Source organism: Musca domestica, unplaced genomic scaffold, assembly GCF_030504385.1.
Source record: "Musca domestica strain aabys unplaced genomic scaffold, Musca_domestica.polishedcontigs.V.1.1 112, whole genome shotgun sequence".
In the NCBI taxonomy this organism is placed as follows: domain Eukaryota; kingdom Metazoa; phylum Arthropoda; class Insecta; order Diptera; family Muscidae; genus Musca; species Musca domestica.
This window is the reverse complement of record NW_026712140.1, coordinates 472,930-490,968: the sequence shown is the minus strand read 5'-3', so window position 1 is coordinate 490,968 and position 18,039 is coordinate 472,930. Positions and strand designations below refer to the sequence as shown.

The 18,039-nt window shown below is 32.1% G+C and overlaps 1 protein-coding gene across 1 annotated transcript in view; it reads left to right on the top strand.

Moving 5' to 3' along the window:
- The window catches only part of LOC101898988 (headcase protein), a 389,567-nt gene that overhangs the window by 140,960 nt on the left and 230,568 nt on the right, over positions 1-18,039 (top strand). The window contains exon 3 of the mRNA XM_005178123.4: positions 9,090-9,186. Within this exon, the coding sequence (XP_005178180.2) occupies positions 9,090-9,186 (97 nt within the window). The remainder of the gene's footprint in view (positions 1-9,089; positions 9,187-18,039) is intronic.

The following is an 18,039-nucleotide window of genomic DNA, read 5'->3' as shown; positions in this document are numbered from 1 at the left end:
TTATAATGATAGTTGGTGCACGTTTTATGCAAAATAATCCCATCGCCTCTACAATAGTTCATAGTTGTAGGTTGTTTGCTTTTGCTTTTGTTGTTGTTGTATTTGCTTTACTATTTCCTAAGCATTTTTTTCTTGCTGTCACGTTTTGTGGTGTGGTGGCGCTCTCTGACTACTTTGCTGACTAGTGGCTGTTTTAGTGGAATATGACCGCGCGGCTCTAAAATGTAAACAATTCTGTTGTTGTTGTTGTTTCTTTTTTACAGCAATTTAGCTGATTTGTCGAGACATCCATGGGGTTGAGTGTTTTTTTTTGTTTTTGTTTTTAGTTTGTAAACTTTAAATTATAATTTATTTACTTACATACGAAACTGAATAAAAAATTGTGCTAGGTTATGGTTTGAGGGCGCGTACCAAGACAATTTAAATGCATTGTTGGTGTTTTTGTTGTTTTTATTTTGTGGTGACTAAGAAACGAAGGCATTTACAAAATTAGAACAATTGTTTTTGGTGTTTTTGCTGTTGTTGTTTCCTTAGATGTTCACCAAAATAGATTCGAAATGAAATGTTCAACCATAGCACGCCTTGTGAAAAGGTTTTGCTTTTGTTTTCGTTTTTTCCCCGTTGTGGATGGTTTCCTAATTTGAAAACAGAATTGGAATAACATCGCTGGCTGGTTAGTTGTTGTTTTGGGGGGTTTCTTAAAGGTTAACAGAACATTTAAGGGAATTACATAAAATATCACTTGTTTCTAGTTTTTTTCCTTTCGGTGGTCTATGTATTCGATTACAGGAAAACAAATAAAATTAGATTGAACATTTTTTTTGTGGGTTATTTGATATTTTTGCATTGATAAGGTCAAGCGAGGTCGGAAACTTTTTGTACCAGAGGTTTTTCTAATTAAAAATAGCAAAAATTTACCCACACCCCCAAGCCTAATGCAATTCTGGTCTCATTTTTTTAATAATAATCACCATTTGAAACGTGTGATATACCTCATAGGCAAACAGCGTCATAAAGTCTCCTCAAACCGGCTTCATCTTCGCTATCTGCAAAAAAAAAAAAGCGAAAACAAATTTATATTTGTACGCCTATTATCATCTCTAAATATTTTTCATATTATTTCATAGTACACACATACTCAACCAAGGCAACCTTATGTCACCTCTCTCTCTAGCTTGGCAAAACCTCCCCCTTGGTCACATATCAGCCATACAAATATTGTTGTTGTTTCAGTTATTCAGCTTGAAATTGCTTGACGGTGTTATCAATTGCTAATGTTGTTGAAAATTAGCAGCTTGTTTATATTTTTATCGCTTTGTATTTTATATTAACAAAAAAAAGAAGAAAGAAACTAAGCTAAAAGAAAGAAATTCAATAACAGCGTTTATCACCATCACTGCTTGGGCAGAGGGGTAAGAAGAACACAATTTCGTAAACAAAATTGTTCGTGTTATTTTTTCAAGAAGCCGGCATTAATTTTACTCTTACCTCTTTTCACATTTCATGCATCGGGTTCTTTTGTGGGGTTTTTCTAAGGGGTTTTTTGCTACATGGTATATATAATTATATAATGGTTAATTAAAAGAATAAATAAAGAAAAAGTTGATTGCTAGATGAATGTGAATGTGCTAGAGGAAAATACCTATTGAAAATTTTGGAAACTTAAATATATGTAAAAAAAAAAACTTATAAAAAATTTTATTTATTTCAAAGCTTGTATTTTTTTAAAATATATTTTTAAGGATATTTTCCCAGGGACAAGATCAACCCAAAATGGGGCCCCTAAAATGTGTTTTTTTTCAGCACATTATTTAAAAGGAACAGTAACATAATATAAAATAATAAAACTTCAAGGACCAACAGTATTAATAGAGTAAATTTTTACGGATCAGAAGCAGCAACCTGCTTAACTTACTACTTTAAAGAGCAATAAGATCTCAATTCGTGATTTGTCAAATACATTTTTCATAGAACAACAGCTCTGGATTTCTATTGACAATTTTAAATCCGTGATGCTTCTAAACAGATTTTATCCTTCTAAACAGAATATATTTTTAAGGACCATCGGACCACCAAACGCGGATTTTCAAGGAACATCAACGTGGGTTTTTAAGAATAGTCTTCAAAGATTGTCAGACATGGATACGAAAATTTTGTACTAGTATTTTTTTTTAGTTTATTAGTGGTTTTGGAATATTTTGCGAGGACCATCCGACCTTGAAATGTGATTTGAAGAAAAAAATTTTAATGACCATACCATACTACATAAAGTGGATTTTTTAAGATTATATTCTGAGGAACATCACACCATGAAACCATATTTTTATTCGATATTTTTCAAGGACCATCAGACCAAACAACATGGATTTTTTTAAAAATATTTTCTTCAATGATCATCACATAATGAAACGTAGATTTCTTAAAGAACATTTACTGCATGGAAAATGAATTTTAAGATTTTTTTCATCCAAGGACCATTTATTTCTTTAAGAATATTTTTCAAGGACCATCAGATCATGAAACAATGCATTCTAAGAATTTTTCTCCAGGACCATGGATTTTTTTTAAAAATATTTTCAAGGACCGTCAGACCAAGATTCCTCGAAGAATATTTTTCAAGAACTGTTAGATCAAGAAACGTGGATCTCTTTAAGAATATTTTTTCAAGGAATATCAGGCCATGAAACATGAATTTCTTTAAGAAAAATTTTCAAGGAATATCAGACCATTAAACGTAGATTTTTAAAAGGCCATCGACCATGAAACGTGGACATGTTTAAAGAATATTTTTTAAGGGATCATCAAACCATGAAACGTCGATTTTTTAACGATATTTTAAAGCACCATTAGACCAAGAATCGTGGGTTTCCTTACGAAAAATATTTTATAAATGATCTTCAGTCCAGGAAACGTGGATCTCTTTCTGAATATGTTTCAAGGACCATCTGACCAAGAAACGTGGATTTTTCAACAATATTTTTTAAGAGCCATCATACCATGAAACTTGTTAATGTTTAAGGAATATTTTTTAAAGGATCATCAGACAATGAAACGTTGATTTTTAACAATATTTTGCAAGATCCATCATATCATGAAACGTAGACATGTTTAAATAATATTATTTTAAGGATTGAAAAATCCTCTTTTCAAGGTATGATGGAAATTGCGAAATATTCCTAAAAATTAAATAAAAGGATGGAATATTTCGCAATTATCATCCTACCTTGAAACGAGAATTTTTTAGAATAGTATTTAAAGGATCTTCCGACCCTAAAACGCACATTTTTTAAGATTATTTACTCAAGGGCCATCATGAAAATCCGAAATTTTTAAGATTATTTTCTCAAGAACCATCACGAAAATACGAAATTTTTAAGAATAGTTTCTATGGACAATCAGACCAAGAGAGGCGAATTTTGACCAATATTTTTTCAAGAACCATTAGCTCAACTTTGTGGCCCTTACGAATTTTTAAAAAGTCGAACCTTTTTGATATAGATTTGAATAAAGCTTTTTCAATTTTGGGGCCCTTAGGGTGACTATTCATTGGGTTAAATGATTTTGTCCGCAGGTATCCTAATGTGGAAATATGAATTTTTTAGAGTTAAAAATTGTTTGATTTAATAAATAGACTTTGGGACCCCTGGGTAAACCTTTGATGTAGTCTGAGACCTATGTGTAGAAATCTATTTCTTTTTTTCATTGTTTTTAGATTGGCTTGTATTCACACTTTTTGTAATCAAATAATTTACAATTGCCCTCAAAATGTCTAGTTACCCAAGCGATTCAGCATACAAACCCCCCTTCCAAAACCCCATTGATCGGTCTAAAAATTCACGTATGTGTTGTGATTAATTTCCAATACGTTAATTGACTTAAACCGTTTACTTAATGGTCTATTAATTTGTCTAAATACAACTTAATTCGAGAAACTATAAAAATAAAAATTATAACACCCCCAATCGCTAAGCCAAAATTATCTATACCTCATTGAATAAAATTGCTTAAATTCCATGTGCCAGCATTGAATTTTAAATAGTCTTATTAATTCAATGAACAAAAAAAGCCAAATGCATAGCAAATTGTTTGTTTTATGGTGGATTAAACACAACTCCCCCAGAAAGGCGATAAAAGCGTGCAAGTGTTTCATAATATTGCGAGAACTTACAAATATACACAAGTACATATTCGACAGGGGTGGAGGGCTTCGATAAGAACAATTTGCCAAATAGTTTTTGGAAAGTATATAAAACAAATTTTAGAACTTTTATATAAAAAGCCCTTGCTAACATTTGTAGGGGAGAAGCCTTTTTATATTTGTTTTAATTTTTTTCATAGATTGAGAAATATTTCCACACAATAAATATTTTTGTCAACAAAATGTGCACAAAAACAAGTAAAAACGCTGTAAGTTCATCCGGGGCGATCTTTGAATACCCTCCACCATTTGGAACGAATTTGGCAATTTTCAAAAAAATAAAATCCCTTAAAAATGCTGTTAAAATCCTAAAAATACCGAATGTAGGTGTTATATTAAGGTCTATATGACGACGTGGATCTGCATAGGCAACTTTTGTCATAAGCCATTACAATATTCAAATGCCAAATTTACAAAAAAAAAAAAAAAAAAAAAAAAAAAAAAAAAAAAAAAAAAATCGTTGAATAATGTAGCTAAAATAATGAAAATAGGGAGGTAGCGTTATATGGGGGCTATGCGAAGACGTGGACCTGCACAAATAATTTTCTGTCATAGGCTGTAGTACCCATTACGAACTTCAAACATCAAATTTGAAACAATTCCGGTAAATAATGTCACTAAAATCATCAAAATACCGAATATCGGTGGGTACCATTACATGGGGGCTATACGAAGACGTGTACCAGCACAGACAATTTTCCTTCATAGGCTGTCGTATCCATTACGAACTTCAAATACCAATTTTGAAATAATTCCGGAGAATAATGTCGCTAAAATCATCAAAGTACCGAATATCGGGAGGTACGGTTATATGGGGGTGTACGAAGACATGGACCTGCACATACAATTTCCTGTCATAGGCTGTGGTATCTATCCATTACGAACTTCAAATACCAATTTTGAAACAATTCCGAAGAATAATGTCGCTAAAATCATCAATGTACCGAATATCGGGAGGTACGGCTATATGGGGGACTATACCAAAACGTGGGCCAACATCAACATTTTCAATATCAAAAGTCCTGCACACATAATACACATTTGAGTAAAATTTTATCAACCTACTTCATTTCGTTCGGAAGCTACAGTGATTTCCACAGATGGATAGAGGGACAGACGAACGGACATCGCTAAATCGACATAGAATTTTATGCTGATCAAGAATATATACACTTTGTGGGGTCTAAAATGTATATTTCGATGTGTTATAAACGGAATGGCAAACCCAATTTACCCTCCATACTACGTATATAATAATAAAATACTTAATTATCTCACTTCCAAAAACCATTTCTGTCTTTCAATATTCGGTTTAATGTTTTCAATTGTATCTGATTTTTGTTTCATCACCAAGCTTACAGCTAGAGTTTGATATTGCCTCAACAGAACCCACTCCCTACTAATCACTGCTAACTAAACCACTAAAAGCTATATGTAATGCTCCGTCAATATTTTAATTATTAATCATTTTTGACTAGAGACCGAAGCTGATCTCCTTATATTTCTAACATTCGACATTTGAACCCAAAAAATCATTCCTCTTTAAATCAAATATCATTTCAATTTTTATTACACAGCTAAGCAAAGCACTTCACGTTCTGACATTAAACGATACACGCGAATTTACAATTTGACTGGATTTTTATTCTCAATTTTGTTGTTTTTTTTTCTTTTGATTTTTTTTTAGCTATTTAAGAATGCAGAAGACACACAACGACGACATTCTTCGTGCATTCCCTAATTCTTAACACCAGCAAAAAAATTAAATATATTCTTCCATTCTGTTGATGATGACTGCTCAATGTTTGTTTCCCGCCTTGCGGTGCCCATCGAAGTAACAATGAATGACTCTATCAACTGTCTGAAAAAAAAAAAAAAAACATTTTTCAAAGCGCGTGTATGATCTTCAAACTCACCCCCGCCCCTCCCGCATTTTTGCCCATTTATAATTACCTCACTATTACTCTTTTCTTTATTGTTATTGGGTATTTAAATATTTGCCCAAAAAAACAAAATGTAGAGCTATTTTGTTTGCCGTATTCACCGAGGGTAGGTCCAAAAAGTTGGGGAATTTTGTAGCCTCGACATTGATGTCAAGTTGTTGGCAAATTTGAGTAGCAAAGACACAAGTTGCATATTTTACCTAGCACATAACAATATAATGATTATTATTATCAATTGGCATTAACAAAGGATACGGAAACTCGTACCGAGATAATTCAATAGGTCACTGTGTCTTCGTTGATGCCTGTCCAATATGGGTACCAATGGAAAGTTTAAGAAAAGCACTGAATCTTTCAATTTTTACCAATAATACTATTAAATAGCAATCCATTGGTACATATATTGGACCGACAGAAATGTCCTGTAAGGCACGACGATAGTCGTTTATCACTTTATAACGTCGGCAAATTGTTGTAGTACATGTAGAAAATATGTAAAAGTCTTTCCATAGATAGTGAGAGAAATAAAGAGGGAGGGAGAATACCTTTTAGTCCTCTTTTTTTTGAGAGAGGGAGAACCTAGCAAGGCAATTATATTAAGATAACATTTTTTAGCGGTTTTCTTGTTTATAGAAGGCATCCAAAGGCAATCTTTCTGCAGAAGCCCTTCAAGAAACTTCAAAATTGTTCCTTTCTACCAAAGACTCTTAAAATGTAAAACCCATTTTAAGATGTCCTAAGGTTATCACCATAATATGGAGGGTATATTAAGTTTGTCATTCCGTTTTAACACTTTGAAATATACATTTGAGACCCCACAAAGCATATATATTCTTGATCAGCATAAAATTCTATGTCGATTTGGCGATGTCCGTTAGGCTATACGTCTGTGGAAATCACTCTAGCTTCCGAACGAAATAAAGTAGGTTGATAGAATTTTACTCAAATGTGAATTATGTCTGCAGGACTTTTGGTATTGAAAATGGGTGATGTAGGTCCCCATATAATGGTACCTCCTTTTTTTTGGTATTTCGGTGATTTAACAGGAAATGTTTCAAATTTGGTATTTGAAGTTCCTAATGGGTCTACGACTTCGTATAGCCCCCATATAACGGTACCTCCCGATATTCGGTATTTTGATGATTTTAGCGACATTATTCACCGGAATTGTTTTAAATTTGGTATTTGAAGTTCGTAACAGCGAACCGACTTTATTCACCGAAATTGTTTCAAATTTGGTATTTGAACTTTTTAATGGGTACTACAGCCTATGACAGAATATTGTCTGTGCAGGTTCACGTCTTCGTATAGCCCCCATATAACGGTAACCCCCCATTATTCGGTATTTTGATGATTTTAGCGACATTTTTCGCCGTAATTGTTTTAAATTTGGTGTTTGAAGTTCGTAATGAATAATACAGCCTAATGCAAAAAATTGTCTGTGCAGGTCCACGTCTTCGTATATCCCCCATATAACGGTACCTTCCGATATTCGGTATTGTGATGATTTTAACGACTCAAACAACCCCTATATACACATCAAAACCTGTTTCTTACTAACCTGCAATCAATTTTTTTTCTTAGAGTAGACTGTTGTTCTCTTTCAAACATGTTGACTCACACTCGTATTAAGGAGTAAAACACCCACATAAAAACCACAAGAGTGCGGAGTAAACTTTTGTGAATGTCATACTCTTTGAGCACTCTCGCTCTCGAATATGTTTCACTCCAGAGTAAAAACGAGAAAATCTGAGCTCTACTCGATTTCTATAGAATATACTTGCTATAGACTCTCCCTAGAATCCCGATCCCTTGTTACAGAAGACCGTCATCGCCTTTTTTTTCGTAAAAACTCCTCCAAAAAAAGTGTATTGAATCTCTTTAAAAGGTCTTCCCAAAGAATACATTCCGCCTGCAATGGAAGATATCTTCCGTCTATAAGAAGCCTGAATAGTTTTTTCATCGTCTGAACTAGTTGCATATCCCTCCTTCCTCAGTTAGTGGGGAATGCATTGATATTTCTATTTGCTCATTTGGCTTTGTTTTTGTTTCGATATTCTGAAGAGTACCCCTTACCTAATCTATACTTTCTCCTCATCATCATACCATCTCCCTAAAATTTCCTAAACTGATGGCTGCTAACGTTTTATTGTTGTTATAGTATATATATATATATTTTATTTCTATTACTGGCCGGCGGCGTCAGGCCCCACCAGCTGTTTAGTTGTTTGCTGTTTGATAGCTGACAACGACATAGCGTCATTTAGCTAGCTAGCTGCTGGTGATGGTGTTGCTGCTGCTGCCTGTGCTGATTGCTAATGTGCTGTGGAATGAATTAACCGAATTATAAAAAAATATATGTATAAAAAGCGCGCACAGTCAGTCAGTTAGAAGTCAGACACACACATTCACTCAAACTTATAATAATTCAATGTCAAGGTTAAATTCGCTCATATTACCACCACACACCAACGTCAACAGAAAACACATTGTGAAGAGTTAGTTTTTTTTTGTGGTTTTCTGTTGTGCCTTTTCGTTTTCTATTTGTTTTGCATTTTTTTTTTTTTTTGTATTTTTAATTTTCAATTTCAAAGCTTTCTTATCTATTGTTGTGTTTATTTTCGAACTCGTTATAAAATTTGGGAATTATTTTGGGTTTTTGTGTTTTTCGTTGGGGTTCTTCTTTTCGTTTGTTTTTTGGTTTATAAATATGGAAATATTTATTGCTGCGGTTTTTTGGTAGATCATCATCATTGAATTGATTTGTAATTTTCCAATACTTTTCCATAGGGGGATTTATTTTAGAATTATTAAATGTTTATAATAATATTTCAGACAATAAGCTAAGCCGCAAAATGTGGTCAATGTATTGTTATTATTTTTAAATTATTTTTGTTATATATATTTTTAATTTGACTAATTGTTATCTTATATTTTTTATATTGCAGTTCTACATCTGGTTGCAATGGAATCTTTTCACGTCGCTTGGATTTTTCATCTTTCAATCTGTTGCCGAAAACCCGTTTGAATTCCTATCAAGTTAAGGTAAGTTTCCACGCTTTTCCTAAAATAAAAAAATCTGTTTATATTCAGCAGGCTTAAAAGTAAATAAAACATATAACAAGTATCGGTCGGTTTTGCCGACAGATGTATACGCTCAGCCAATGTTCGATTATTTAAAAATATGTTGAGTTCTGTTAAGATTATTCCATCTCTTGACCCCTATGGAGTGGGTTTTGAAAGAGTGGGTTATTACTGTCCACTTCGTATGGAACTTAAATAAATATGATATAAATATTGCGACGTGCCAGGTTTGGACCATATTGGTTATTTCCTTCACTTTATATGAGATATATGATAATTTTTAGAAAATGTGCGTGAGGTTCCAGATATAGTCGACCGAAGTGCTCTATTTTCGTACTTCATTACATACAGATAAAAATATTGGTATTGGAAAAATTATAAGAAAATCGAACATTTCTATCCAATTTTATGCGAAATCATAAATTCCATATTCATAACAGTTTTCTGGTTGAGAGAAATATTTAGATATAGCAAATTGTTAAGAATAGCTGACTTGCTTCGCAAGTTATGACAGATTTAAGTATTGAAAATTGTGAACCAGAAGGGGTTCGCACACATATATTATGTTCACAACAGACCTTTAGTTAGCAAAAATATTTTTGTGTAAAATTTGAAGAGAGTTGGATGCTGGTTTGGCTTTTTTCAGCGTATTGTTTTTTAAAAATCTTGAACTCTATGTGGGGGGAGGTACTAGAAGAAATGGTCCGATCTCTACCATGTGTGAAATTTGAAGACACTCGGGCTTTACATCACATTTTATGAGAGTTATAATTATTCAAAATTTTGAACCATTGTGAGGGAGATACCAGAAGGAGTGGACCGATATTGTCCTTTTTTGCACCGGACCTAGCCCTAATGAAAATATTAGGATTTGCAAAGTTGGAGCATAATCGGGTTATCCTTTCTCTTTCTGTGCAGAAAAAAAAAATATTTTTTTTTTTTTGAAAATTTCGACCTTTCGTGGGGGAGGTACCAGAAGGAGGGGAGGGATATATGTAATTTTAACATCAGACCTTGGGTTCATAAACATATAGGGATGTGTGAAATTTGAAGACAATCGGGCTTTTACATCTCATTTTATAAGAGTAATAATTATTCAAAATGTTGACCCTTTGTGGGGCAGGTATCGGAAAGAGTGGACCGAAATTGTCCATTTTCGCACCCGAACTGATGGAAATATTAGGATTTGCAAAGTTGGAGCAAAATCGTATCATCCTTTGTCTTTCTGTTCTATTAAATATTTTCTTTGAAAATTACAACATTTTGTGGGTGAGGAGGGAGAAGGAGTGGACCAATATTGCCCATCTCCGAACTCGATCTAAGTTTGGCAAAATATTACGATGTATCAAGTTTGGACCAAATCGGATACTCCCTTCGAAAGTTATCGTGCGCACCAGACAGTCAAACAGTTCGACGGACGAACATCGCAAAATCAACTCCAAATGTCCTGAAACGGATTTGGTCCAAAGGGACTTAGGGTCTAAACTCGTTGTTTCGACTAGATACGTTTTGACCGTATCAAATGATACTCATCTCTAGCCATGTGGCTGAGAGTATAACTAGATGAGCCATATCAAAAGTTTAATATTGAGAAGATACATCTGCTGAAAGCCTTTGAGACCTTAATTTAGCATTTAAATTTTCGTATATACATTTCGTATATATATTCTTGGAATTGACAAAGAAGAGATTATCTAAAAATCGTCAGTAAATATATTCGAATATCTTAGGTCGAATTTGATTAAATTATTTAAATATTTAAAGCCAATCTGGCCGAAATGCCACAGCCTTGGACCTTTATAGACAACATTTTGCAATCGAAATAATTGTCATACATAATTTCTGGAAAATATAGACAAAACATGGCAAAAGATTTTTTAAAAATATATGACACACAAAAAACTAAGAACCAATAAACAAAGTTCTCCCGAACTAGTCATCGTCTATAATTAAAAAAATTCTTTGCCATTAAAAAATGATTATGGAGGTATATATCTCTTAAATTGCTTATTCTACACCAGTGAAAAAAGAGTTCCCAAAAAATTTCCAATATTTATTTGTGTTGTTTAGTTGTGATAAATGTTCATAAACAAATGCTGCAATAAATTACCGAACAACATAAATATGTTTCTTTGTTTCAATTATTTTCTATTTAACGGTCTACTGATGTTTAATTAAAGCCATGCCAAATGCGGTTATTGCTCTCGCTCTCTCGTGCTCTTTCTTTTTCCCGATGGTTTACACCAAACATTCTTTTCCCTTTTGTTTATATTAAAACATCCTTGCAGCACTTGTTTCTTTTTAATTATTTACAACCTTCAGAATTTACTTGCGTTGTTCTTTTATGTTAAATTTTAATTTATTTATTAACATTTTCAATGTAAATGTAATAATAAAGTTTTTGTTGTTAATAAAATATCAAAGATGTGTTGAAAGCACCTAAAATATGCAACGCGATGCAAGATTCATTCACCTTTTTAAGTAGGTAAGAATAAAATTGCAGAATTTGAAAAAATGAGGATACGAGTGTTCTAAAATTTATATAATATATTTCCAACATAGAGAACATATGCAAAAAGAAAATGACTTTTGTGTAATAAAAAAAGTTGGGGCAGATAATCGACAAATACCAAATTTGGGGTTCCTGAAGGGCTCAGACTTTGAAATATTGATCGAAATTCCTTGATATAATAATAATTTGTTAAAGAAACAAATCCGGTGCTGACGAAATATCAACAAAAAAAAAAACATTTTTTTGGGTACTTTACTCAAATCTCGTTTGGACAAATATGACAAAAAATTATAAAAAATGCAATTGCTACACTATTAAGTATATCATTCCAAGAATTGTATCTAACAACTATATCTAGTAATTCAGCTCTAATTTTATATAATTTTCTCAGACAAAGTGATCGAAAAACCTAAATTCAAAGAAATAAAAAACGGGAATAGGGTTCATTTAAGTCTCAAAAAATATTGAAACATGCATTGGATTGAGAGGCTCAGATTTATCTTAAATTGTCCATATATAGAACTTATTTCTGTATAATAAATAAATAAAAAAAAAAAAATAAGTAAAAAAGCATTAAGTTCGGTCGGGCCGAACTTTAATACCCTCCACCTTTGGAAAAAGAAGACATTTTAATATAACAGTATCTGAATTCAAACGTGTTCCACTTTAAACTACAAATACCAGTAAGAGCGTTTGGATAATGCTGTTAAATTTTTCAAAAAACCATAAAGTGGATGAGGCCTTTGCATGGGGGTCATACCAGGACGGGAACCTCTGTAGACAATTTTTTACTTAAAGGATTGCCATCTACCAAAGTTTCTCAAATACCAAATTTGATAAATGTGACTAGGATTATGAAAATACCTAGTATATGTTGGAATGGTTGTATGTGCGCTACAGAAAACGTAGACCTAAAATTTCAATGTTCTGCCGTCGGAGTTAGACCCCATTATGAACTACAAGTACCAATTTTTAGACAAATCAATGGAAAAATGTGGCAAAAATCATCAAACCAACACCGACTATTGAAATGTACCGTTATATGGGGGCTATACAAAAACGAGGACCTGTGCATACAATGTTTCGCCACCGGAGCTTGGAACCCATAATGAACTACAAATACCAATTTTTAGACAGATCCGTGGAAAATGTGGCACAAATCATCAAAATACTTAATATCGGGATGTACCGTTATATGGGGGTTATACAAAAACGTGGACCTATGCATGCAATGTTTCGCCAACGGAGCTAGAACCCATTATGAAGTGTAAATATCACTTTTTAGTCAAATCCGTAAAAAATTTGGAAAATTCATCAAAAACAAAAGAAATAAAAAAAATAATAATAATTATAACAATAATACTAATAATAATAATATTAATAATAATAATAATAATATTAATAATAATAAAAATAATAATAATAATAATAATAATAATAATAATAATAATAATAATAATAATAATAATAATAATAATAAAAATAATAATAATAATAATAATAATAATAATAATAATAATAATAATAATAATAATAATAATAATAATAATAATAATAATAATAATAATAATAATAATAATAATAATAACAATAATAATAATAATAATAATAATAATAATAATAATAATAATAATAATAATAATAATAATAATAATAATAATAATAATAATAATAATAATAATAATAATAATAATAATAATAATAATGATAATAACAATAATAATAATATTAATAATAATGTTAATAATAATAATAATAACAGGCGGTACCGTTATATGACGGCTATTCCAAAACGAGAACCGATGTACCACATTTTTAATACTTAGAATTTAAAATCGACTTAGAATTTTATGCTGATTATGAATATATATATTTTATGGGGACTGCGACGAAAATTTGGGGATGTTGCAAACGGAATGAAAAAGTTACCCTCCCTCCTTTTCAAGGTGGGGTATATATGCCGTTACATTTTACACAGCTTTTTATTTATTTATTTATTTTTTTATATTATCTGGATCTTTTTGAAGATCATCTGGATCTTCCATAAAAAAAGATCTAAACGAAAAAATTCTTTATAAAGAACCAAACCGCCTTGAATCTGCAATATGTTGTTTATAAGAGACTGATGTGGTATTTACCCGGTATTTCAGTGAGGCATATTTTTACCGTATGCGGTTGAGGCCTTAACAATGAGCCTTTAAAAATATTGTAAGGGGTTCCAAATATAATTCCAGTGATGTTTTGCCAGATGTGTATTAAAATCCGATTCGGTTGCAAATATGGACGTCTGCCAGAATCGATCGATCTGGCACGACTGCCTCAGATTTCTTAAAACTAATTGGCAGATACAATGTCTAGAAATTGTTGCCAGGACCTTCACTTAATGGTACTTTCTTCTGATCTGTATGTATTGGGCAACTGAGAACCCAAACTACACAATTTGACCAAAGAACAAGAAAGTTACAAACATTAGGAGTTCTCCCAAGTCTTTGTTTTATTTATTTTTATCTATTTCGAGTCCCGAGCGCTCACAACCTTCATTACTTTGTTATGAGAAAATTCACTTTTTCAATTTTATAGGAATTGACCCTATGTTTCAACCTCCTGGTAATGTACCAGGTAGATTGTTTGTATTTCCTTATAATGGTTTATTCGGGTCCGTCATTATTGGTTAAAATTTAGAAAAAAAATCAGTCAACCTCCAACATGACTTGATTTTACCCCATTTATAAACACTCATTTCTGCTTTAATTTCATGCAATATCCCACCATATGAAATTCTAGAATCCCAATGACGACTTTAAATCGTAGAACACAGTCAGTCAGCAATTCTTAGAATTCTAAGCAACGCCTTTTATATAATGAATGGTCTTTTTAAGTGGCATGTTTATTGTTTTCATTTCTGCAATGTTGATGGCGTGCTTAAACGTTTCTTAAGAATATTAGATTATATCACTTTTGATGGGTGGTGGTGTGTGTTAAAAACTAAAATTTTCGCTGTAAAACGGATTTGTATATGAAATTGTGATGGAAAATGTGAAATAATTTTAGATATTGATCAATGAAAATAGTGTTGCTATTGACAGTTTGGGATAAACAATATATTTCGAACAAGGACCTAACTTTTTATACCCTCCGCGAATGACATTATTCTGTCAAATTCATTAATAAAATTCGATTAATATTGATATACAAAATATTGATAAAATTTTATAGATTGCCATTAGTGCCCTATGATTTCACAATCATTTTTATAACCTCCACCATTTTATAGAGGGTATATTATCTAGCGATGTCCGTCTGTTTGTTGTAATCACGATATCGTTCGAGAGGGAGATCCTTATGGTTATCACAACCTATGGAAAAAAGAATTCGTATGCAGTTTTAAGTCTTCCTATAGCCCCCATATGACTGTACCTCCCGATACTCGGTATTTTAATGATTTTGGCGACATATTTCACCGGAATTGTTTCATATTTGGTATTTGAAGTAATGGGTACTACAGCCTATGACAAAAAATTTTGTAAGGAGGTCCACGTCTTCGTACAGGTCCATATAATATTTTTTATTTATGTGATAATTTCCGGAAGTTTTCTGAAATTTTCAAGTTCCTTGCAAATGTTAAAGGGCATTAAAAAGTGGGCCTGGCCAAACTTTGCTGTTTTTTTTACTTGTTATAAGTTAACATAATTCCTTTGTTGTTTTTTTATAGACCACCATTTCTTCAATTTCCACATTCATTTTGGGTTCATTGATCTAAAACTAAACTGAATGCTTATATGTATTAAAAATTGAAAATAAAATAAACAACAGATTTGGTTGAAACAAAACTGCTCATTAATTTACGAAAAAATATAGCACAACAAATAAATCGAAACATAAATTTCAAGTCGTAAAATTTCAGTAATCTTCCCAAAAAAATAATATCCAACAAAATTTCATCACGAAAAAAAAACAAATACTCAAATTACTATAAAAATATAAACAAAAATTGGAATACAAAACTAAAGCATCATTGTTCCGCTGCTTCATCATAAATGATATTATGAATGGAATCTCAAACAAATCGAGAAAAAAACTAAACAGAAAAACAACTATCGCCTCAGTTTCTTTGAAACGAAGAAGAAAAAAAATTCAAATACCAAACTGTTTTATGGTTAACAGAAAAAGCGAACTAAGCATCAATTTGCCTTCTGGGAATAAACAATATGTGCAGCTGTGACATATATTTTTGTTCCAACAATTGGACGATATATAAAATTTCATAAGAAATAAACATGCAACAATGTTGCTTACAAAAATGTTTATTGTTTAAAATATTTGTGGAGGAAAAGCGAAAAAAGACGATATATGGTATATGGGAAGTCAAGGGATTTGGGGGAAATTCTTGAACTACTTGAAATTTGTACAATGACAAGAAATTCGAATTTCCTTTCCTTCATCGATTCGTAATAAATAATATTCCGAAATTAAATTTTATTAGAGGAAAGAAATATTATGACAAATGGAAATTTGTTTTATACCCTCTACCATAGTATGGACGGTATCTTTAGTTTTTCTTTCCATTTGTAACACTTCGAAATATACATTTTAGACCCCACATAGCATAAATATTCTTGATCAGCATAAAATTCTATGTCGATTTAGCGAAGTCCGTCCGTCTGAGGAAATCACTGTAGCTTCCGAACGAAATGAAGTATACTAATACAATTTTACTCAAATGTATATTATGTCTGCAGGACTTTTGGTATTGAAAATGGGCCATGTAGGTCCACGTTTTTGAAAAAAGCCCCCATATAGCGGTAACTCCCGATATTCTGTATTTTGATGATTTTAGCGACATTATTCAACGGATTTGTTTCAAATTTGGTATTTGAAGTTCGAAATAGACACTGCAGCCTAATACAGAAAATTGTCTGTGCAGATCCACGTCTTCGTATAGCCCCCATGTAACGGTACCTCCAAATGTTCGGAATTTTGATGATTTTAGCGACATTATTTACCGAAATTGTTTCCAATCTGGTATTTGAAGTTCGTAATGGATACTACAGCATATGACGGGAGATGGTCTGTTCGGGTTCACGTCTTCGTATAACATCCCTCGTTACCTCCCGATATTCAGTATTTTGATGATTATAGCGGCATTGTTTAACGATTTTTTTTTTAAATTTAGTATTTGGAGTTCGTAATGAATACTACAGCCTAAGACAAAATTTTGTCTGTGCAGGTCCACGTCTTCGTATAACCGTCATATAAGGGCACCTCCCGATATTCGGTATTTTGACGATTTTAGCGACATTATTCAGCGGAATTGTTTCAAATTTGGTATTTGGAGTTCATATTGGATACTTCTGCCTTTGACACAAAAAAGTGTCTCTGTAGGTCCACATTTTGGTATAGCCCCCACATAATAGTACCTTAATCACCGATTTTTCTTTTCAAGTTTCGCAGTTGAATATTGTAATGGCTTATGACAAAATTTGCAGATCTTAGGCGTCGTTTAGACCCTAATATGACGGGTACATTTTGTATTTTTAAGGTTGTAACAGAATTTTTAATGGATTTTTTTTTGAAAAGTTTTAAATTCGTTCCAAATTCTGTAGGGTATTCAAAGTTCGGGTCGGCTTATAGCTATTGTTTTTTTAATATTTCCCATAGCCATTGATCATAGACTCCACATTTCAATATCAAATTATTCTATCCCAAAAATAATTTCACTCCCGAGAATTTAACACAAACTTAAAAACACACACAAAATTCCTATCAACAACTTATAAATCAGGGTGGGTATAAATTTCCCTCACCAAACAAAGGATCAATGCAGGATAAGACCTCAAACCAGTCAAGGGAGAAAAAAAATGCATATCCTTCTCATATGCAGTTATGCATTCGAAAATGAAAATAACAATACCAAGAAAATTCCCTTGCATATTTTATAAGGATAACATCTTCGTTGTTGGCGTCCTTGTTTTTTGTATTGAGTTAAGTATGAATGAAATTGAATATATAATCAAAGAAAAAAAAAAGAAACAAAACACAAGGTATGCAATAGGATGCCGACGACAAAGAAAAACAGCATGGCTTACAATTCAATTTGGCAAATGCATGCGTAACTAACCCAGAGTCTGTTGTTGTTTTTTTTTTTTTTTTTTTTAATATTTTCATTTTTCCTGGCTTTATTTGTATGCAAAGATTTTTGTTTCCAATTTTAGGATGATCGGAGGAAAAATATTCTGGCAGGGGTTTTGCTTTAGTTTTATTCCTTTAGTTTGCCAAAAAAATCCTCTTTTTTCGTCTATTTT